The 23,926-nt window shown below is 41.3% G+C and overlaps 1 protein-coding gene across 3 annotated transcripts in view; it reads left to right on the top strand.

The window, feature by feature from the left end:
- Window positions 1-23,926, top strand: part of RANBP17 (RAN binding protein 17) — a 236,875-nt gene that overhangs the window by 12,359 nt on the left and 200,590 nt on the right. For all 3 annotated transcript variants that reach the window (XM_037127901.2, XM_037127899.2, XM_053656934.1), the window contains 8 exons: window positions 1,185-1,351; window positions 4,315-4,380; window positions 10,248-10,352; window positions 11,843-12,008; window positions 16,391-16,464; window positions 18,658-18,777; window positions 20,771-20,917; window positions 21,499-21,671. In XM_037127901.2, coding sequence (XP_036983796.2) covers window positions 1,185-1,351; window positions 4,315-4,380; window positions 10,248-10,352; window positions 11,843-12,008; window positions 16,391-16,464; window positions 18,658-18,777; window positions 20,771-20,917; window positions 21,499-21,671 — 1,018 coding nt within the window. The remainder of the gene's footprint in view (window positions 1-1,184; window positions 1,352-4,314; window positions 4,381-10,247; window positions 10,353-11,842; window positions 12,009-16,390; window positions 16,465-18,657; window positions 18,778-20,770; window positions 20,918-21,498; window positions 21,672-23,926) is intronic.

Raw genomic sequence — 23,926 nt, 5'->3', positions numbered from 1 at the left:
ACTGTCCGCATCCTGCAGCCAGGTGGCCCGCGGGTCGCAGTTCACGCACCTGCACTGACACAGCGTTGTTCCCCAAGGTCCAGAGTTTACATTGGGCTCGGGGGTGCGCGTTCCGTGGGTTTGGGTAAATGTGTGAGCACATGCACCCTCATTATAATATTACGTAGTGTGGCTTCACTGCCCTGAAAATCCCGTGTTCTGCTCATTCATCTCGTCCTCCCTCCAGCCTCTAACCCCCGGCAGCCACTGATCTTTTTACTGTTTCTACAATTTTTCCTCTTCCAGAAGGTCATTCAGTTGGAATTATACTATAATTATCCTAGTTGAAAATGGACAGCCTTTTCAGATTGGCTTCTTTTCCTTAGTAGGATGCACTGAAGGTGGTTTCTTCACGTCTTCGTGGCTTGGTAGCTCTTTTTTTAAAGCACCGAGTGATATGCTGCAGTCTGGATACAGCAGTTTCTCCATTCACCGCCCGGAGAACAACTTGATTGCCTCCGAGCTTTGGCAATTATGAATAAAGCGGCGGTAAAGCAGGTTTTCCTGTGCACATAAGCTTTCTCCTTGGGTAAATCCCGAGGAGAGTGATTGCTGGGTGGTATGGTAAGAATATGTTTAGGTTTGGAAGAAATTCCCACATTGTGTCTTCCATGTGGCTGTAGCATTTTGCATTCTCACCAGCGGTGAGTGAGAGTTACTGTTGTTCCACATCCTTGCCAGCATTTGGTGTTTTCTGTGTTTTGCACTTTAGCCATTTTAATAGGTCCCATTGTAGTTAGTATCTTGCAGTTCTGATTGGCATTTCCCTGAAGACAGGATGCTGAACATCTTCCACGTGCTTGTTTGCTGTCTGTCTGTTTTCTTTGATGAGGGATGTGTGTACGGCTTAGTTCACTCGGCCTGGTGAGGTTTTCTGGATCCATTCAGCATTTTTTCCTATAAGAAATGATGCAAAAGCAGAAGTGAGTCTTTCATCCTACTCCAGTTATTCTCTCACACAGTGATTGAATTGGAACAAATTTGCCTTTTCAAAGTAAGTCTTACAGTAGAATTGACTAAGTAAGTATATATCTTAAAGGGCATAACCTTTTGTCAAAGAATGTGTACTTACCACCTCATTTTCTTCACATGATTCGGATCTTGTTACTGGAAAGCCCAAATGACCACAGAACGTTTTCTTACAGGAAACTACATTCTGAATTATGTGGCATCACAACCCCAGCTGCCTCCCTTTGTCATCCAGGCCCTGACCCAGGTCATTGCTAAAATCACCAAACTGGGGTGGTTTGAAGTTCAGAAAGACCAGTTTGTCTTCCGAGAAATTATTGCTGACGTGAAGAAGTTTCTTCAGGTAAAAGGCATTGTAACAGTATTAGAACATCATTTTTAGGTGTAAAAAACTGGTTTTGTTAAAGTTGTGTGGTTGGTTTTGTGGCTACCAGTTCTGTAATAATATGATTTATTACCTGTCCTCTGGGTCCTTGATTTTTTATTGCCAGCAAATAAGGACCTTGCCGTGCGGGGTCCAATAACGTGCAGACCAGAGGATGGGTTGTAATGTCTTCTAGTGGCAGAAGTGTGTGTTCTGTCATCTGGCATGTGTATATCTATGTACTTCATATGTACAAAACACGTACGTGATGTTTTCGTGTATTGCTCGTTACATCTCTTTGAAGTAGATTTCATTTTGTAAGTGAGAACACAGGCATGGAGAAGTGAAGTGGTTTGCACAAGGTTGTGCAGTGACCTGGCAGTGCATAGAGCTAGCATTTCAACAAGTTTTCTAACTTAAGATACGTAAATATATACATATATACACACACCGATATCTTTAATCTTTACATTGTACCACATTGACTATATTAGTTTCTCAGAAATGTTTTCAACCCAGTGCAAGTGTCGGGAAACCCAAGTCTGTGATGTCCTGCCCCCGTGTGCCTCTTGCGATGACCCGCGGGCTCTGCTCAGTATGATTCAGAGGTTTAAAGATAACATATGTTCTATGCAAACTTTAACCCTACTTGCAGGAGAAGTACTTTAGCTAGTGCCGTGCTGAAGAAGCAGTGATCTGTTAACAGTTCTCGAAAAATTGGCAGTTGGGATTGATTGAGAGATGGGTCAGTGCTGGTTGATGAGCAATCAGGAGCGGTTCGGACTTTCTGAGATCTTATTTCTTATACAGCAACTGTAAAGTCTGACCCCCGTGTGAGATGTAACCCCACCATGCAGTGCGATGCTGGGCACCTCGCTGGCGTACGCGGTGCACACACGTTTCAGAAAACGAAACGCTGGACGGGCTGCGGCTCTTTAATTCATTTGTTCAAACCACGGTTCACAAGTACGCAGGCCCTCACGTGATGTCACCTCAATGTAGATGAGATGCAGAGCAGCTCAGCTCTATTTATATCTCCATGAATGTTGTAGTAAAATTGGTTTCTCTACAAGTCATTTCACTTAAAGCGGCAGCACCTGCTGAGGTCTTACTATAGTTGATCATCCAGAACCACGTGCATAAGTGTTCTTCGCCCTGAGTAGGCCTGCCCTGGGGCACACAGAGACAGCTTGTTCAGAGACTGGCGAGTTTCTCACGGTGGAGTTGTACTTGGACTTTCAGCCAACACAGTAGCCAACACCCCTCTCTTGTCCTTCACTACGATTGCATGCAGCTCATCCAGAATCATAAGCATAGACAAGAATAGGCTTCAAAGTTCTTTTGTTTTTAAATCAAGGTTGAAACTCAGTGGAATGAAATCATTCTTGTTGACTAACGTTTTTCAGGCTCCGTGTTTAGTGGCTGGTAAGTTGGGCTTTTGTCCATTGCGGGAGATCAGAAGAAACAGCAAATGGTTGCTTTTCAAAGTTTATGTAGAAAGCCAGTGGACTGGAGCGTGTGAGCACTCTAAAGCAGCAGTACGAAGGATTCCTTGGGATTAGCGGCCTCTGTGAATTGTGTACTAACAGTTACTTTAAGTGTGTGAAATCTTTAATGGCCTGAAGGCGTGTCCGTCTTCCTTTCTCCGTCTTTGCAGTCTGCAGCTGCCACACTCACACATGTCGTGCCTCCTTTCCACGCACACCTGCGCGGAGGACCCTCCTGGTGTCTCGGGTGGTGCTGACCTCACCCAGGAGGAATTGCTCTGAGAACGTGCCCGCTGAACTCGCCAGTGTACGCAGTCACTTAGCTCTTTCATATTCTGGCTCAAAGTGTTTCATCCTTTCATGGACCAGTATCAGGCCGTTCTCGGATTGGAGCTGGGTTTGCCGACCACCAGCGGATTCGGGGATCAGCCAGTTGGTCAGGGCACCCCACGTGAGGAATCTCGGCCCAGTGTACCCAGAGGACGGATGCCTTGGGAACAGGAAATGTGTAGCTCAGTTCGAGCAGTTCAGCTTGTCTTAAAGAATTAAAATGCAAACATTATGGCACACTTCTTTTGTTTATAGTTTTATTATGAGATGGTTGGAACTTAGTTCCACTGAGTGAGCCACTGTTAGTGGAATTCGGTGATAGGGAATGGCCAGCTGTAAAATGTGTCATCCGTTAGTGAACTTTCATGATTCCACTATAATTGGGTGCTACATTTATTTCATACGTGCCGTCTGAGTTTGCAGTGGGGTAACTTGTGAAGAATGTGCACATAAAACCTGAATTTTGATTTGAAGAAGCTTTTGAGATTCCGTTGGAAATCCATTACATGAAAACATTACAGAGGCTGCGAAACTGTACCATATTGATGGGCGTGTGTTTGCCCTCGTGCTCTGGGCACCACAGGTGTCTCCACTGTAGACACGTGATAGTGCATACACACGCGATACTACGTGGTGTCAAAGGGCACTAGGGGGTCTTATCTGACACTAGAGTGAGGATTTAAATTAGTTTCTAAGCTTTTTAAAAATTATTTATTGAATGCGTGTATCTCAGTACCCTTCACGCAGATTTATAGAGCTAAAAAGTATTTTTTGTTTGTTCTTATTGAGGGTCTTATGAAAAGTATGAAACCAGACTCCTGCCGTTTCAGGTTTAGTTTATGATAAGTTTTAGCTGCTGAAAACATTTCGTAGAGTATCACACGGTTCTAAGATTCATGAGTTTTTATCCCACTCAGCTCTGTGTACTAGTTTATTCTTCAAAAAACGAACTCGAAATTCTTTGTATTTGTGGACCTCATTGTGCTTTTTCTACATATTTTAGTAGATATATAGTTAAGAGAATGTTACGTTTCAGTGTTTAATTACTTGTAAATATTACCCAGTTTGCACATTAAGAACCAATTGTGTCTCCAGTTGGTCTGAACTTGGTTGTTTTCTCCAAAGGGCACCGTGGAACACTGCGTAATAGGAGTAATAATCCTTTCAGAACTGACTCAGGAAATGAACCTGGTAAGCCTTTCCATCCAACGGGGACATGATGTTTGCTAAGTAATGCTGTTTTTTTTAAATATAAAATCTTCTTTCTGTGGCATACAACTCTGAATAGTCAGGTGTTTTTTTCTTAATCTGTTGGTGGGATAATCAGTGTTGGAATACATCCATTGTTATTGAAAATAACACCAAAAGTAGAAAGTACTACAAAGAATAAGGAATTAGACACGGTCCTTGCTCCATGGCAATTGGAGAATTATCCTTTTACGTTCTGCATATATAGTAATATCCTAACCGTAAAAAATAAATTACGTGCAGTAGAGAATCAAACCTTTGTTTGCTTACAAATAGAAGAGAAACGCCTTGGAAAATCGATACTCGGTAAGGGGTGCACCGCAGGGCTCACCCAGGAGCAGGCAGTGCCACTTGGCCGCCTGCCAGCGGGGATTTTAACCCTGCACAAGGGGGGCTTTCAGAAGCCGCGCTCCCCCCGACAGGGCCTTTGTGAGCTGCGCAGCTGAGTGCACTGTCACCTGCCCTCGTTCCCTTTGTACGTCACGTGGCTCTCAGTAGAGCAGAGGCAGACGTTGGGTTCTGTGTGGCATGGAACAGTGAAGGGAAATGGAGGCTCTCGTGTCAAAACTGATCATCATCTTGAATGGTCTGTGTGTGTGTGTGTGTGTGTGCGCCCACATATGTGTATGTGTGCGTATTTAGGTACACACACATGCATACATGTGGGGGAGCTTGCCAGGACGGCTTGCCAAACTGCCTTTGGAGAGACGATACAGTTTCAGGGCGTAAAAAAAAATCCTCCAAAATAACTGTTTTCTACTTGTGTTCAGTCAAGAATTAGAAAATACTTTGGGATTTGAAAGATTTCCAAAAGTAAAGGGATTTCTTAATACACCACACGCCCGTCACTTCCCTGGAGGAAGTGAGGATTTCTCACCTTATGCCAGCATCTATGTGTGTATCTCCAAGACCAGTAGTAATATTTCCTCGAGCAGAGTTACTGTGTTGGCGTTGCGATACTATGGGACAGTATGACAAGGAGTTTGGCTAAACCTGTTAGACTCTGTAAATACGTCTAAAGAATATGTAAAAATACACATATTTTAAAATAATTTTAGTACGAATATTTTATCTCAGAAAAGTGAAGAGAATAGTACAAAAACCCCATGTATCATTAGTCAGCATACACGACCATAAGCTTTTTCCTAATCTTAAAAACGAGAATTTTTTTTCATTTCCTGCTTCATAACAGAACAGGAATACAGACTGCCCTGGTAGGGAGGGTTTTCTGTGTGTAGATTGTTACTAAGACAATACTAGGTAGTTTGGAGTCCTGATAAAAGTATGACCCAGAGAGCAACAAAGCTAATTTTTTAAAAAAACTAACTTTCTTGAACTTACGGAAAACTTGGGAATATAATACAAACAAGTTTTCTCTACACCATTTGCTACTAAGTTGCCGGCGTGGTCCCAGAATACTTTTAGTGTGTTTCTTACACACAAGGACACTCTCCTACACATTAAAATGAGAAAATTAAATGACATATTATTGTGATTCTCATACTCCATTTAGGTTTCATCGTTTGTCCCAGGGAGGGACCAATTTAGAATTGTGCATCTCATTTACTAGATGTTATTAGTCTCCGTCAGTCTGGAAAAGTTCTTCAATCTTCCCTTCGCTTTTATGACCTTGGTACTTGTGAAGGCTGGTTGTTTTGTAAACGGCCCTGCCCTTGGGCTTGTCTGATGTTTCTTCCCTCGTGGATTCAGATCTGCGTGCCTGCCGGGAATATCACAGAAGCGATGCTGTGCTCTTGTCTCCGATCAGGAGCATGGCGATTGATTTGTCACGTTACTAACTGGGGGGCCCATGATTCAGATGGTCTCTACTGGGCTTCTCCAAGTGTGAATTTACTCTTTCCCCTTTGTCGATAATAAGTATTTTCTTGGGAGGTACTTTAAAACTCTGAAAATACCTCATTCCTTATCAAAGTTTCCATTTATTCATTTATTTACATCAGTAGGGACTCCTAGTTTCCTGTTTTATTTAATAGGTTATAATTCATTACTGACATATTTTGATGTTCAAATTTTCCTGGATTTGGCCAGCAGGAACCTTTTCTAGCTAGCTTCATGTCCATTTGACATTTACTTACCGTCCTTTGAACATTTTCTTACTTTCTGGTACAACATGTTCCAGGCTTATCTTGTATAGAACCAAGTGCCTTTTGAAACAGGCTTCAAGGTCTCAAGGCTGATTTTGGCTTTATATAGTGAAAAAATAATACGGCTTTTGGACAGATGCCACTCGGCCTGATTTTACGGCATTGATCATTTCAACTAGAATTTCTTAAGTACTTCTGGACCAGGCAGTTGGAGAGCGACAATGCATAGTGAAAATCAAATACTGTGGTGGTCAAACGTGAGCCAGGTAAATTCACGTGGTATCACTACCAGGATGTATCTTTTAAGAAAAAGATCTAAGTTTCTTAAAAGTTTGAAGTCATAGATGTTATTCAGCTCTTTTAGAAGCCAAGTCTGCTATTCCCAGAGCGTATTCAGTATATAATCCTCAAGAAGTTAAATGTACTCTGCCCACGTGGTAGAAGTGTGTAGGTGTGCAGTAGAAAATGGACCCACAGTTTCTGTTCTCAGAAAATCGGATGTTTCCGTGTACCAATGAGCACGTAGGCCTCCAAGGTGATTCTCAAATAAGGCCTGGGCTTGTTTCAGCTTTGTGCTTACTGCCTAGTACACACTTCCCCATGGCTTTGCACGCACACTCTGCCGTCTTTAAAGTGAGAGTGGCATCTCCTGTGAACCCCTCCTGGGACAGCTGCCGGCCCGCAGCCCGGTGCATGGGAGTGTCAGGGAAACAAGGCCCTTCTCGGTGTTGTAGACGCGCTGGTAATGAGAGGCCAGGCCAAGGCAGTGAGTCCCTACACCTCAGTGTTCTCCTAGGGAAGAAAGAGGAAAATGGGTACCTAACAGATTAGTTTGGAGGATTCGTTGAGATAATGTGTGAAGAATGTTTCAGAAATTGCTATTGTTTTTTTTTGTTTTTATTTATTTTTTTATTGATTATGCTGTTACAGTTGTTCTATTCCACCCTTCATTCCCCTCCACCCTACCCCCCCGTCCCCACCATTAACCCCCTTTAGTTTATGACCATGTGTCTCAAGTTCTTTAGATTCTGTATTTCCCATACTATTCTTGCCCCCCCATCTATTTTCTATCTACTGTCTATGCTACTTATTTTCTGTACCTTCTCCTCCTCCCACTCTCCTGTTGCTAACCCTCCTTGAGATCTTCATTTCTATGTTTCCAATCCTGATCTAGCTGTCCTTTTAGTTTGCTTTTGTTTTAGGTGTGGTTCTTAATAACTGTGAGTTTGCTGTCCTTTCACTGTTCATCTTTTTTATCTTCTTTTTCTTAGGTAAGTCCCTTTAACATTTCATATAATAAGGGCTTGGTGATGATGAACTCCTTGAATTTGATCTTATCTGAGAAGCACTTTATCTGTCCTTCCATTCTAAATGAAAGTTTTGCTGGATAGAGCAATCTTGGTTGTAGGTCTTTGGATTTCATGACTTGGAATACCTCTTTCCAGCCCCTTCTTGCCTGTAAGGTCTCTTTTGAGAAATCCGCTGACAGTCTGATGGGGACTTCTTTGTAGGTGACTGTCCCCTTAGCTCTTGCTGCTTCTAGGATTCTCTCCTTCATTTTAATTTTGGCTAATGTAATGATGATGTGCCTTGGTGCGTTTCTTCTTGGGTCCAACTTCTTTGGGACTCTGAGCTTCCTGGATTTCCTGGAAGTCTATTGCCTTTGCCAGATTGGGGAAATTCTCCTTTATTATTTGTCCAAATAAGTTTTCCACTGGTGGCTGTTCCTTTCCCTCTTCTGGTACCCCGATAATTCGGATGTTGGAACGTTTAAAGATGTCCTGGAGGTTCCTAAGACTCTCCTCATTTTTTTGAATTCTTGCTTCTTCACTCTTCTGTTTGGCCATTATTTGCTTTCCTCTGGTCCACTCCATTGATTTGAGTCCCAGTTTCCTCTTCATCACTATTGGTTTCCTGTGCAATTCCATTCATTTCAGTTAGTTTCGCCTTCATATGTTTGTCTAATTTGTGGCTATAATCAACCAGTTCTGTGAGGATCCTGATCGCCAGTGTTTTAACCTGTGCATCTGAGAGTTTTGCTATTTCTTCATCGCTTAGATTTATAGGCTCTGGGGCTTTGAGATCTTCTTGAGCCATTTTTGGTCTGTTTGCGCCCGTTAAGTCTGAGGAGCGGAGCCTTGGACTCCCAGGTCGCTGGGTTGTGATGCTGTATGTGGGGGCGTGGTCAGAGCGGGGAAATGGCGGCCCCCTCTGCTGTTTCTGCTGCTGGGTGAAGAGCAGAGCCTTAGGTTGTTCACCGGGGCAGGGCCACTTAGGTCTCTGGATTGTGACACTGTATGTGGAGGCGGGGTTGGAGCAGGGAAATGGCGGCGCCCTCTGCTGCCGCTTGCCGCTGGGGCTGCTGGCTCTCGTCCAATCGCCCACTCCCTCGCTTGTCTATCTGCGCACCAATGCGCGACCACAGTCAACCCGCAGCCCTGCTCCCTCGCTGTTTCCCCGCGGTCGCTTGCTGAGTTGCCCACCAGGTCCAACCCAGCACCTGGATTCCGCGCGCCTGAGTCCGTCTGACCGAGTTTTCCTGTGCAACCCCGCTCTGCCAGCTGCTGGTTTCGCCCCTCTTACCGGTCAGGCTGAAGAATTTGTTGTTATCAGACTTCCAAAAAGTTCAATTTTCTGTGTTCTGGCTGTGTTTTCTGTTGCTGATATTTAGTTGTCTCTAAACTTGGTTGTGTGAGGAAGCACGGCGTCTCCATCTGTGCCTCCATCTTGGCGGAAGTCCCCCAGAAATTGCTATTGTAATGCTGTAAACTACTATTAATTTGTCTGAAGGAGAATTTTTTTATACATTAAGGGAAAGTATGGTAGGATTCACAGAGTGAAGTTTGATTTGAGGGAGGAATGCTGGAAATATTAATTCAGATCTTACTCATCGGGTACAGATTCCAGTAACTACTTTCTGTAATCACTTTGTCCATGGTATTAATAATGGTTTGGGTTTCAGACTTCATTTTTGTTTGCTACTTCAAATGGAAACATTAATGGTATTAATAATATAGTTTTGACCCTATATATTTTAGAGGTTCTTAGTAAATTTATTCTTAAGATTATTTATCATTAATAAAATATTCACAGGGAATATGGTATTGCTTATATAATAAATCAAATTGCTGATTATTTATCATTTCTGCCTTGGTTTCTTTTTAGAGTACCAAGGATATATAAGACCAATGACGTACCTGGTGTGTATAGAAATACCACTTTCATATAGAAGACATTTTATATAACCCGTTCAGTTTGCTGATGTGCAGAAAGTTAGAATTGGGAGATTAGATTATCTTAGATGCGTATCATTTTAAGGGGAGTCTGAGGGACAGGAAGGTTGTCGCTTGCTTATGTGCCTAGTTCAGGAGCTGATAGCCTCAGTGTCTGTCTGTTATTCGATGGTACGTGTTTATACTGCCTGTGAGAGTTCGGGCAGTTCTGGTTTGTGGTTTCGGGATCAGCGTGGTTGGTAGAAGGAGCACTGAATTCAGACGGTGCACAGATTGGGCTCTAACCATGGTCTTCCCCTTACGTTTCTGAGTAACGCTGAGCAAGCCGCTGAATCCCGGTGGATTTTTGAAAGTTCTTTTAGCACCATACTTCATGATTCTTTAAGCCTCATTTTCGTGTTTTTCCCACTCAGTGAATTTTGTTCTGCTGTTCGGTGAGCCTGGCTAAATGAATTTGTCTTGATCTTTTCAGGTCGACTATTCTAGACCTTCAGCAAAGCACAGGAAAATAGCCACCTCGTTCCGCGACACTTCCCTCAAAGACGTTTTAGTGCTCGCCTGCTCTCTTCTAAAGGAGGTGAGTTACTTAGTGAGGTGGCATCTTAGCTGTAGTATCTAGGAAATTTTATGTGTCAAAGAATTTCAAGTGAGCCTCCCTCCCCGCATTCTGCCTTTTGAAGAGTTGTAGACAATCCTAAGAAATTCTATAACTTAGACAATATTTTATACCTTAGGATTGTCTACAACCGTTCAAAAGGCAGAATGCAGGGAGCTCTAACCTAAGATATCTTATGGATTTCCACAGATTTGTAGTTCCAAAAATTGCCTTTCACTTGCTAGGAATATAATAAAGTAAAATGCAGAGAGAATTGAGAAATTTGCCTGTGAATGGTATTTTTGGTGTCTTCCTGCAGATTGTTTATTGCAGAAGCTAACTGGGACTTAGTTTCTTTAACGCCCTGCCCATATTGTAACCAGGTATAGATGATCAGTGAATGACAGTAGGTTTTTCTAATTAATGAATTATCAGTATTTATTCATAGTTGAGCCAGGATAGTTGATGTCAATAATTTCTTAGGGCAGCACTGTTTCCCTATTTGCTACTTTGTGCCTTATTGGTCATTAGGGATAGAACCGTTTACAATTCTGTTGTGTTGTCTTGTGATATGGGGACCCCGTCACGCCGCCCAAGCTTGTTCATTGGTGTAGGACAGCATTTCCCAAAGTATGTTCCACTGCTCACTGTTTTCTACCCAGTTCAGCTCTGTAGTGACATGGTAACCCCCACATGAGGCCAGGCTGAAAGAGCCTGTTATTGTAAACTTTTTCCTTTAGTGTGGAAAACTTTAACATGTAGGGAAGAAGATGAAGTAGTATAATGAACTCCCTTGGAATCCATCCGTCATTTCTAGTAACAACTCGTGAGCAGTCTTGTTTCATCTCAGTCCCCAACATAACAATTTTATTTCTTTTTGTGTTACTCTCGAAGCAGAATCCCACGCTTCATATCATTTCCTCCACAGATATTTCATAAAGCATCTCCAGGAGATACAGCCTATTCCGGTCATGGCAGAATGGACCTCTGTGGGGGGGGCCGGGGGAGGTCAGAATTGTTTTCCAGAAGCTCGGTCCTCCCACACTCCAGCAGCTCTGAGAACCTTTGTTAGCTGAATAGGGATCATTTAGCATGAAGTTCCCCCACTTTTTCTTGAAGAATATTAAATTTCAGCTTGTTCCAAGAAACCTTTGAATGAATCCCATACATTTATACATTTGTACTATATAAAGTATTTGTTCCAAAGTTACCTCTTAAAACTATTGAAGGTGACCTACATTTTACAGTTAAGAGTAACATTTTTTATTCCTATTTTACAAAATCAAGTATGAAAATAGTCTATTGTAGATTTTAGAGTGATTTTATAGTTTTTTTCTAATATATACAATAACATAACTTTGCAAACTCTTTTTTGCTCATTTTAATTTGGCATTGAAAAATTATTTTAATTAGTGAAAATTTGTTTATTGACATGTTTTATAAATTTTATTTGCTTTCGAACTTTTTTCCAGGTGTTGGCCAAACCATTAAATCTTCAGGATCAAGATCAACAGAACCTAGTAATGCAAGTCCTGAAACTGGTCCTCAACTGCCTTAACTTTGACTTCATTGGCAGTTCAGCAGACGAATCTGCAGATGACCTTTGCACTGTGCAGATTCCAACAACCTGGAGAACAAGTAAGAAAGTTTAGTGTGAGGGGTGATCGGCTTTATGCCCAGAATGAAGCGATATAGTTGCCTGCGTGCAGTCATCTGCAGTTTTTAGCTGACAGTCAGAAAGTTCAGAGGGATTTGTAACCAAGGTAGCTGCTTATCCCAGTCTCCAGTTCACATCAGAGTGACTCCGCATTTTGCTTTTGGGAAAAGGAGGAGGCTGACTATGGAGTTAGGGGGAAAACGGGTTTGAGAGGGGAAGTGAGCTCTGTTTTGAAATTTTGAGATAAACGGTGGGAGAGGATACAACACTTGGCAACAGATAGCAACATGTTTTTCAAAGTTATAAAGAGAAGGAAAAGAGTCACTGACTTAGCAAACAGATTGCAGCTTATTTTCTTACAAAGAAAAATACCAAAAAAGCAAGCTGATTGGCTCTCTCACATCCCAGAAAGCTGATGGTGGGGGGTGTTCCCGGAGTCAGACTGAAATGATCAAGGGTAAGACAGAAGGGGGCTGAAAGGGCTGGGCACAAAGTTCTGTGCACACTCCCGGGACCCTCTCTGCCACCTGCACAGCCAGGCGACCTGCCTGTCCCCTCTCTCTGCCCTGTGTGCACTTCCCTCTCACTTTTTAAGACCAGGCCCTTTTCCCGTGAAGATACTAAACCAGAGAGATTTCACATTCGGGCACATCAGATGTGTTGGAGAAACGCCACGGATACTGTGAACACTAATACAGAAATTAGAGACTAAAACAAATAAAAGGGATTTCACACCTTGACTGTGGTTACGAATCCATGAACCAAGGTTCTAATGAAAACTGCACAGACTGAATCCACACACACACACAAGTACATGTAAAATTGGGAAACCAGGATTAGATTAGTGGGTTGTCGCAGTGTCGTTTCCCGACTGTGATACGGCGTCATTGTTTTCCAGGAGGTTATACTAGGAGAAGCTGGGTTAGGGGGCCCGGAGTCGCTCTCTGCTCCTTCTTGATATTGCATGTGAGTCTGTAATTATCTCAAAAAGTGTTTTGTTTTTTTTTTTAATGAGGGAGAGTTAGTGGAAACAGAGACAAAGTGAAGAGTAGAAGTAAACCTTTAAAAAGTATAATTACCGTCCCCAGAGAAATAAAGAGGTAATGCATCCTGAACCAAAAATAGGATATTGTTTTTAAGAGGCATGTTCAAAGACTATTCCAAATATAAAAGATGGTTGCCAAAATAAAACATTCAGTGAAAGAGTTGGCAGATACATTTAAGGAACTATCCCAAAATGTCGAACAAAAAAACAAGGAGATGAAAATACAAGAATGTTTAGAGCATGAAATTAGGAGGTTTGGCATCTGACTAGTAGGAGTTTGAGAAAGAGGGTAGGAAAAACAGAAGGGAATTTGCAAACAGACAATACCAACAAAATGTTCATAGCACTGGGGTACAAATTTTGAAATGGAAGGGTCCCATCAAGTACCCAACAAAATGAATGGGAAAAAATACACCAAGCTCCATAATCATGACATTTCAGAATAATAAGGACAAAGAGAAGATTCTAAAACCTATGAGAAAGAAAAAACCAAGGTCACTTACAAAGGATCAGGGTCCAGAATGCTACTTCCCAACAGCAGCCCTGGAAGCTAGAAGACGTGTAATATCCTCAGACTTTCGAGGGAGACGGATTTTCAACCTGGATGGAAAGTGTCAAGTATTAGCTAGAATAAAGACCTCATCAGACTTCCGGCCAAATGGAGGCATAGGTAGAAACACTGCCTCCTCGCACAACCAAGTTTAAAGACAACAAAGTTTTAGTAAAAAAAAAAAAGCAACCAAAACACAGAAAATTGAACTATACGGAAGTCCAACAACAAGGAACCGTTCAGCCAGACCGGTAAGAGGGGCAGAGCTAGTGGCTGGCAGAGTGGGGTCGCGCAGGAAAACTCGGCCAGACTGACCCAGGCGTGCGAGCGGCAGATCCCAGGTGTGGGGTTGCCACGGGCAGACCCAGGGAGGGCGCAAGGCGGCAGGCTGACTGTGGTCACACATTCGCGCAGATAAACCAGGCGAAGGAGCGAGCATTGAGACAGACCACTCCTGCCCCAGAGACAGGAAGCAGCAGAGGGGACTGTCATTGCCCCTCTCTGACCCCGCCCCCACATACAGCATCACAACCCAGCGACCTGGGTGGCCCCGCCCTGGTGAACATCTAAGGCTCCACTCCTCATAAGTAATAGGTGTGAACAGACCAAAACATTATGGCTCAAGAAGAACTCAAAGCTACAGAGCCAATAACTCTAAGCGACCAAGAAATAGCCAGCCTATCAAATGCACAGTTCAAAATACTGGTGATCAGGATGCTCACAGAACTGGTTGATTTTAGTCACAATTAGAAGAACAAATGAAGGCTAAACTAATTGAAATGAAGGGAAATGCACAGGAAACCAATAGTAATGGAAAGAAAACTGCAACTCAAATCAATGGAGTGAACCAGAAGGAAGAAAAAAACAGAAAAGAATGAAGAAACAAGAATTTAAAAAAATGAGAGGCTTAGGAACCTCCAGGACATCTTTAAACGTTCCAACATCCGAATTATAGGGGTACTGGAAGGGGAAGAGGAAGAGCGACAAGTGGAAAACTTACTTGAACAAATAATAAAGGAGAACTTCCCCAATCTGGTGAAGGAAATAGACTTCCAGGAAATCCAGGAAGCTCAGAGAGTCCCAAAGAAGTTGGACCCAAGAAGGAACATACGAAGGCACATCATAATTACATTACCCAAGATTAAAATGGAGGAGAGAATCCTAGAAGCAGCAAGAGATAAGGGGACAGTCACTTATAAAGGAGTTCCCATCAGACTCAGCATATTTCTCAAAAGAGACCGTCCAGGCAAGAAGGGGCTGGAAAGAAGTATTCCAAGTCATGAAATCCAAAGACCTACATCCAAGATTGCTCTATCCAGCAAAGCTATTATTTAGCATGGAAGGACAGATAAAGTGCTTCTTAGATAAGGTCAGATTCAAGGAGTTCATCATCACCAAGCCCTTAAATATTAAAGGGACTTACCTAAGAAAAAGAAGATAAAAAAGATGAACAGTGAAAGGACAGCAAACACAGTTATCAACAACCACACCTAAAACAAAAGCAAGCTAAGAGGACAGCTAGATCAGGAGCAGAACCATAGAAATGGAGATCACATGGAGGGTTAGCAACAGGGGAGTGGGAGAAGGAGAAGGGGGGAGAAGGTATAGAGAATAAGTAGCACAGACGGTAGGTAGAAAATAGATAGAGGGGAGGGCAAGAATAGTATGGGAAATATAGAATCTAAAGAGCTTGAGACACGTGGACATAAAAGGGGGGAATGGTGGGGGAGGGGTGTGCAAGGTGGAAGGAAATGGAGGGAGGAAAGAGGACAACTGTAATGGTATAATCAATAAAATATATCTTAAAAAAAGACATCATCAGACCTGTAAATTCTCCCTGAATTTATCCCGTGTGTACTTGTAATCAGGAAGCTGCTTGCTGTGCAAACCAAAAAAGTGGAAGATGACGGGGTTCGGGATAGGGAGCCTCAAACCGAGATGACAATAATGTACAGTCATAAAAAGGAGGTAGTTACGAAACAGAGTTAGGAATACCCAGTCCAAGGTGAAGGCTCTGGGAGGAAGGAGTGAGAAAATGAACATGATAGTTACTGGATGTTATTGATCATATGGAAAATGGCGTGAACATTTTGCAGAGCTGTGAGACCATTTGTAAAGAATTGGTGACAGGTACGGGCACAGCGTGAGTACGGAAAAGATGGTGGGATTAAATCCAGAGAGCGTTAGAAATGTGATACAGTCCTCGCTTCAGCTGTGAACACTGTTTACATAGTCGTAAGAAATATAAACACAGAATTGATTTAATCTTAAATTGGTATAATAGTGGATGGATTCTTAGAAAAGGATGGATTATGGAGAGAGTAGTGGCATAAATTAATGTCGAAAAGTAAAACAAAGAAATAGCGTATAGCATACATACCATTGGGAAATATGTACGTAAATATAGGTAAGAGTTGAAAGGTTTTGAATCAGGGTGGGGTACCGCTGTTTTTTATTACATACTTTTTAGTTACCTTTTGATGCTGAATTTTTAGACATCTATGCTTTAATACAATTGAAAATAGAAAGACGGTTCTCCCAGTAAGAACTGTAATGCTCCATAGAAATAAGGAGCATCTTAGCTAATTAATTGCTATCTCTGTTATTTCGTCTTTCAAAAGAAAATAACTAGGAATTAAAAAGGAATTGAGTGGAAAGAGCGGCCACATGAAGAGATCTTGGAGTGCTTGGTTTGTGTGATGAAATCTTAAGTTTGTTAAGATCGCAGAATTGAAAGTAATGGTATTAGAAAATAACTCTTTTTCTAGTTTTCCTGGAACCAGAAACATTGGATCTTTTCTTCAATTTGTACCATTCGCTTCCACCACTACTGTCTCAGTTAGTAAGTAAAAACCATTTATTATTTCATTGAAAAGTGCTTGTGATCTTCACATAAGGTTGTTGCAGATTTACTTGTAAAAAGTCTGTTTATATTCTTGATTGGGTTTATCTCTCAGGAAGTTCTTACATTTCTGGGATTTGTACGGCTTCGGCTGCTCTTCAGATTCTGTCCATAGTCGCCAGTGCACCCCAATTCCTGGGTGAGCCCGGGACCCACCGCTGCTGAGCTGGCCTCCACCCAGAGCCGAGCCCGCCACCAGCCTCTGAGTAGATCTTCCTTCCCCCTCCGTCCTTGTCCCTCCTCCGGAACTCCGTCCAGTGGGTGGCCGCCCTCCTCTGCTGCCTTCCCTTCTGTAGCCCCCTCTCTAGCTCTTTCTCAACCCTGCCCGTCTCTGACAGGCCAGGCAGCCCCCACAGATCTCTCTGAATGAGCGGCAGGGCGGTCTGCTCACTTGGTTTGGTGCTCATCATTCCAGTTGTTCGTGTTTCTTAAATCCAGTTCTAGTATGCCATGTAATAGTTCTTGAAACTCTTTGGTTATCTAGAACTTAGAGACTGTGAACCCCATCTTTGTGGAATCTAAAACAGAAGCCAGGCAAGGTTAAAAAAAAAAAAGAGAAGAAAAAGTTGTCGGTTTAACATCTAAACTTACAGGAGTAGAGCTGGGGAACCCCGACGCTGCCATTCCTTGGAAGAGGTGCTCTGGATTTGAACCGCGTGTGCATGGCGTGCTTGTTTAAATACGCCGTCACCTAGAGAGGCAGAACAGACTCATTCACAAAAGTGGTCCTTGTGTTTAGAACGTGTATCCTCTCGAAGTTGGGGTTTTAAGATGGTGGTTTTTGAACCAGGTTTCACAGGACACTTAGGTTTCTGGCCGGTGCCCCAGAACTTCAGCCTTCCATCTTTTAACCGGGATAGTCTTGTTTTTAGTGGCTTAAAAACCAGGGTTTCGTGTACAGTTATGTTTATGAAACATAAACGTATAAGCTGCTGGTGCTTAAAAATAAAGTGGAATATACCTAACTGCTTTAAGAGAAAGTGACGTTTATTGGGCGTGCCCTATTAACATTGGGGTATCACAGTGGCCCTGCGGGGTATTATTATCCTCACTGTGAAGACAGGAAACGACCGGACTAGGGGGACTTTCTCCAGGGCGGAAAATGAAATACCGGAGCCGGGCTTCAAACCTGGGTGTTGGGGGGCCCCAAACCCGGGGTGTCTTTAGTGGTTCTCCAACTTCCTACCCATCAGAGTTGCCTAAGGTTTTTTTTTGTTTGTTTGTTTTTAACAATAAGGACTGTGGCAAACTAGAGAACGTCAGAAAAGTCATCCTCTAATTTTTGTCCTTATTCTCGGCCTTGCCAAGAGAGCCAGACGTTTTGTGTGAAATTGAAATATTTAACTGTTGACAGCAAATGCTAATATTTGTTAAAAACTGGGCAAACAAACATTATGTGAACCAAAACAAAACATATATAGGCCAGTTTGAGCTAAAAGTTACCAAGTTGGGGACTCTCATTTAATAATCCAACAGATGTCCGTGGGCACCAGTGGTGGAATTAAGAAGCCGGGCTGTCTGGTAAAGTAATAATTTAAGAAGGGAACTAGACTGTACATTCTTGGTGGGAATTTTCGTAGAGTATCTAATTCTCCCAGCTGCCTTTTCCAACTTGTTCCTTAAGACATTTATGAATGGGAAGGTATCCTGTCATCAAATAAATGTGGGACATGCTGGATTGAGTCGAGTTGCAGGAGATCACCCCCCCCCCCGCCCATTTACAGATATCACAGTGCATAATGCACAGAATTTCCCAAACATCTTCTTCCAGAAAATCATATTTTCTTTTTGGTAGGACGCCTGGCTAGGGTTTGCAAACAGACCTGGTCGTCGGGAGCAATTGAGAGCCTTTTGAGTGTAAATGTCCAGGCGCTGCTCTGGGCATATTTAATATATGAAAAAATGTTAGAGGAGAAGGCACACTAGTGGAAATGTTAATGGGGTTGAAGGGTTGTGGGTGGTGGTGGTGATTGATACGTTAAATTTTTAGCTTTCATTATTTTTGGATTGTATAATGCATTTTTAATCACAGATTAAAAATATTTTTATGTAGTATTTTTTTATATATGAAAGACTTCCTTACATGTGGGCTTAGTTACTTCTAAAATTGAAATGACTTATTTCCTTTTTCAGGCACTTTCATGTTTGGTTCAGTTTGCTTCCACAAGAAGGTCCTTATTTAGCAGTCCCGAACGTGCCACGTACCTCAGCAATTTAATTAAGGGAGTAAAAAGGATACTTGAAAACCCTCAGGTATTTATGAAGACTTTGATACTTACCATATAGAAATACAGTTTTTCTGCTGAAAGGTGCATCATAAGCTCATGACTTTATTATGATTCTGGAAGAAAGTGTGAATTATACTCGCCTTTCTCATAGCTCGTCTGTACTGGAAATGGGCACCTTTCCTGACATCCTTGTGTGTTCTTCCTCCTGTATTTTCTCCACTCTTTGAGCCGACTAGATGTCATGTATCATATTATGCTTCTGCCTTTCACTATTGTCCTACATTTCTTTGCTTGCTCTTCCTAAATTACTGAAGTGATTAATTCAGAGTTCTACCTGCCTTCTGAACTAGAGGACTTAGTGTAAGTCTGCATGTTAACATTGGAATAAGTGGCTTTAAAGTATGAAATAATGTCTTTTTGCCCTCTTGTGGACAAATAAGGGTTTGTAGATTTTAAAGTCTACTTTCTACACTAACTGGGAAACTTCATTAGCAATACTCATTTCCGAGCACTGCAGAGCCATTATCAAGTAGTGATTTCACATGCCTAGATCACATTTTTTGTTTCACTTTTTATTTTGTGCTTGGTTTGAAATATCTGTAACAGAAGTACAGCTTTTAAAAGGTTAAACAGTGATTTAAGGAGGTTTGTATGAATCTCTTGGTTACTACTAACTTTGGTTACTACATATAATATCTGTACATAAAATGTGTTTTTGAAAACAATTTTCAAATAACCTGCGAAATTATTTTCGCAGGTTAGTCTTAGGAGTATTTTATGTGCTGTGTATTTGCAATACCCTCTTTTAAAATCAATTGAACTTATCGGGGTGACATTGGTGAATAAAACCATACGAGTTCCAGCGAACCACTCAGTAGAACATCCTCATCTGCCTGCGGCATCGTGTGCCCGTCACCCCAAAGAGCAAAGTCTCTTTCTGTCCCCATTCCTTCCCCTCCCCTCCCCTCCCCCCCTTTCCCTCTGGCTGTCGCCACGTTGTTGGCTGTGTCTGGAGTTACACAGACGTGTTTTTTGGCAAATCCCTTCACCTCCTTTCATCCAGTCCCCCCCACCCCCGCTTTACCTTCAATTTAGTATAACTATAAAGTTGATGTGTTTTGCTGATAAATGGAACTTTACCAACATACTTTAGTGTTTTTAATTTTAATTACTACCATCAATCAATATATGGATGGTAAGTAATATCATATAATTTTCCTAATTGACTTAACATCCAAATATTGATGTTTCGTGGCTCTGAAAGTTAGTTTGAATATTATGTTAATTATTTGGGGATTACACACATATTAAAAGACCTATGAGTACACAATACTTCTTGTCATTTGTCCTTAATAATTACACACTATTTTCTCTTCTTTCCTTGAGCTCATTCGAGTGAAATTTCCTCTACACTCTTTCAGTGTTAAACCAGTGCTTTCTGAATGGTTTTCTGCCAGCTCCAGTGCGAAGAGTTCAGACTGTAGAGATGCTAACACGTGCGCCCTGCCCTCCAGGAGCTCACAGACCACTGCGGGCACCTGGGTCCCTCTTCCCCCAGCCTCCCTGAGGAGTCGCTTCTGTGTCTTAGAGTAGTTTCCTTAAACTTTGTGCCCTTTGTTGCACTGATTTATTCAAATGACTCTTCAGTTAGCAACAGGAAGATTCTTGCGGGTACAGTGCCTTTAAGCCATCTCACACGCGTGTGCGCACACGCGCACACACACACATTTTGCATAATGTAAGGGGTTCCTAAGCATTATAATTTAGCTTTCGTGGTGCACAGTTTCCTGCAAAGGCTCTACTTTGGATTCCTTACTGTTCACGATCGATGACAACATTAAACCCAGCAGAAAGTATTTGTTTTCTTTCATTACTATCTACCTAGTTGATACAAAATATCGTGAGCACCCATGAAAACCGGAAGGCTTAATGAAGTACTCTTGGGATTCTACTGATGGTCCTTGGCTTGGTTTGTTTTCAAGTATTTTAAAAGCCTTTCTTTTTGTCTCATATTTTAGGGTTTGTCAGATCCAGGTAATTACCATGAATTTTGTCGATTTTTGGCTCGTTTGAAGACAAATTACCAGCTGGGAGAATTAGTTATGGTGAAGGAGTACCCTGAAGTTATCAGATTGATTGCTAATTTTACCATTACTAGCCTACAGGTAAATAGAAATATGTAATTGGTATTAAACTGTAGGTTCTTGGTAAGATTTGGTAGGGAATTTTTAAACATCTACTGAAGTACTTTGCTAAAAATGATCGTTGCAAGGTTTTAGGGTGAAAAGTTTATTACAACATTTTTATGATAAAAACTTAGAGGGTATCTAAATGTCTAATAATTGAAGAATGAATTGAGAAGCTACAGTAAAATCTATGTGAGGAAATAAAAGAAAGTTTTTACAGATTGGTTTTGGGGAAAATTTATAAGTTTGGGGGAAGGTTTAAAACCTATATTTTCCAAACGATATCAACTCTATAGAAAACTATTCATGGAAAGAAGATTAGAAGGAAGTATACTAAGATTTTAATAGTGATAATTCCTGGGTGGAAGAAGAATGAGAGATTTTGTTTTTTTTCTTTACACATTTCTTACATTTACAAAATTTGCTGTGCTAAGCTTTCATTGGTTATATAATCAGAATAAATGTTAAATTTAAAGTCTGTGTTTAGTCATTTTTCCTCTGTAATTCTTATTCTAGAAAGATATGTCATTTTAAATAACACTTGCTTTATTTCTTTATAGCATTGGGAATCTGCTCCCAACAGTGTTCATTATTTATTAACTCTGTGGCAAAGGATGGTAGCGTCAGTTCCCTTTGTGAAATCAACTGAGCCCCACTTGTTAGACACTTACGCACCAGAAATCATGAAGGCCTTTATCACTTCTCGCTTGGAGTCTGTTGCCATAGTTGTGAGGTATTGAAAACTAAATCTTTCTGTTGAATTTTCATCTTTTGCATCTTGGAATTTTTTTAAATGCAGGAGTAATTTACCCACTGTAAAATTCATCCTTTTTAGTGTACAGTTTTATGAGTTCTGACAAGTGCATACAGTTGTGTAACACCCATCAAAATTAAGACACAGAATGGCTTCATCGTCCCCGAAAAGTTCTTTTGGGTTCCTTTGTGGTGAGTGCTTTCCCCACCACGAGCCTCTGGCAGTTACTGATTTGTTTTGTTTCCTATAGTGTTTGTCTTTTCCAGAATGTTGTAAAAATGAAATTATGTAGTGTATCGCCTTTTACTCCGGCTTCTTTCACTTATCACAGTGCATATAAGATGCCTCCACGTTGCGTCAGTAGTTCCTTTTCATTGCTGAGTAGTATTCCACTAGATGGGTATATCACAATTTGTTTATCCATTCACCTGTGAATGGACATTAGAATTGTTTTCACTTTTATCAATTATGAATAAAACAGCTGTAAACGTTCCCATACAAATTTTTGCAGAGACATAAATTTTTGTTTCTCCTGGGTAGATGGTGAAGTGTGAGAGTTCCAGGTCGCGTGGTAAGTGTATGTTTTACTTTGTAAGAAGCTGCCCAACTCTTTTCCGAGTTGTCTGTATCATTTTGCACTCGCACCGGCAACGCACGAGAGATCGGCAGCTCTGCATCCTCATCAGCAGTTGATACTGTCTGTTTTTTAAAATTGAGTCAACCTCATAGGTATATAGTGGTATCTGACTGTGGTTTTAATTTGCATTCCCTTAGTGACTAATAATGTCGAGCATCATTTTATATGCTTATTTGTCATTTGTGTGTATTCCTAGCAAAGTGCCTGTCCAATCCGCTGCCCATTATTTACTGGGTTATTTTCTTATATTGAGATTTGAGAGGTCTGTATATTCTGGTCACAAGTCTTTTGATCATGTGTGTTTTTTCAGATATTTTCTTCCAGTTCATAGCTTGCCTTTTCATTTCCTTAACAGTCTTTCAGAGATAAGGTGTTATAAAGTTTGATAAAGTTCAGTTTATTCTGTATTTTCTTTCTAGCAGTTATCTACTTTCATTACTAACATTGAGGTCTATGGTTCATTTTGAGTTAATTTTTGTATGTGATGGGAGGTAAGGCTTGAGGTTTCTGGGGGGGCGGGTTGTTGCTGTTGTTTTACATATGCTTGAGTAGTTATCCCAATAACATTTGTAAAAAAAAAAAGTGAAGGAAAAACTATCCTTTCTCCACTGAATTGCCTTTATACTGTTTTTGAAAAGCAATTGACCACATACATGTGGTTCTATTTCTTGACTCTATTCTCATTAATCCGTGTTTCTCCTGCTAATAACCTGTCTTGATCACTGTTGTCTTATAATAAGCTTTGAAATCAGGTAGTATGAGTCTCCCACCTTAGTCTTTCTTTTTCAAAATTATTTTGACTCTAGTGGGAATACATCTTCTACAGTTATGTGCAGTAGTATGGGTGAATTCCACAAACGTTAGAGTAAGCAAAGGAAGACGGACCCAAAAGAGTACAGGCTGTGTATTTCCATGAAGTTCAAAGTCAGGCAGAATTGAGTCCATGCTCTTCCTTTGGGTAAAGAAGAGGGCGCTTTGGGGGCACTATGGAGGTTTGTGAGGTACTACTAGAGATGTGCTGGTTTTTGTTCTGAGTGCCAGTCACACGGGTGTGTTCACTTTGTAAAAAATTCATTAAGCTGTCCACCTGTAATCTGTGGCCTCGGCTGTGTGTGTGTTTTAGGTCACTCTGAAATTTTTATGAAAATGAGGGAGCCCCAAAATTCTTTTTGGCTCTTTTTCCTTTCTTTGTTTTTCTGTGTATGTAAATTTTAAAATTATCCTGTCAGCATTGACAGCTAAATCCTGGTGGGATTTTGACGGGGATTGCATTGAATTTATTTATTAATTTGGGGGCAGAATTGATATCTAACCAATATCGAGTCTTTTAGCCAATGAGCATGTTTGTCTTTTAATTTCTTTAGCTCTTCTGCGATCTCTTTCATCAGTGTTTTGTAGTGTTCAGCCTTCAGCTCTTATGTGTTTAATTCATTTTCATTAGTCTTTTATGTTTTTTAGTGCCTTTGGAAGATACTGTTTTTTAAGTTTCAGTTCCTAGTTGTCCATTGCTAGCATATAGTAATGCAGTTGAATTTTGTACATTGACCCTATATGCCAGGACCTTGGTAAGCGCACCTGTCAGTACAAGCAGCTTTTT

This window comes from Artibeus jamaicensis, unplaced genomic scaffold, assembly GCF_021234435.1.
Source record: "Artibeus jamaicensis isolate MK-2021 breed Jamaican fruit bat unplaced genomic scaffold, CSHL_Jam_final scaffold_3151, whole genome shotgun sequence".
NCBI lineage: Eukaryota > Metazoa > Chordata > Mammalia > Chiroptera > Phyllostomidae > Artibeus > Artibeus jamaicensis.
This window is presented reverse-complemented; position numbering and strand designations above follow the sequence as displayed.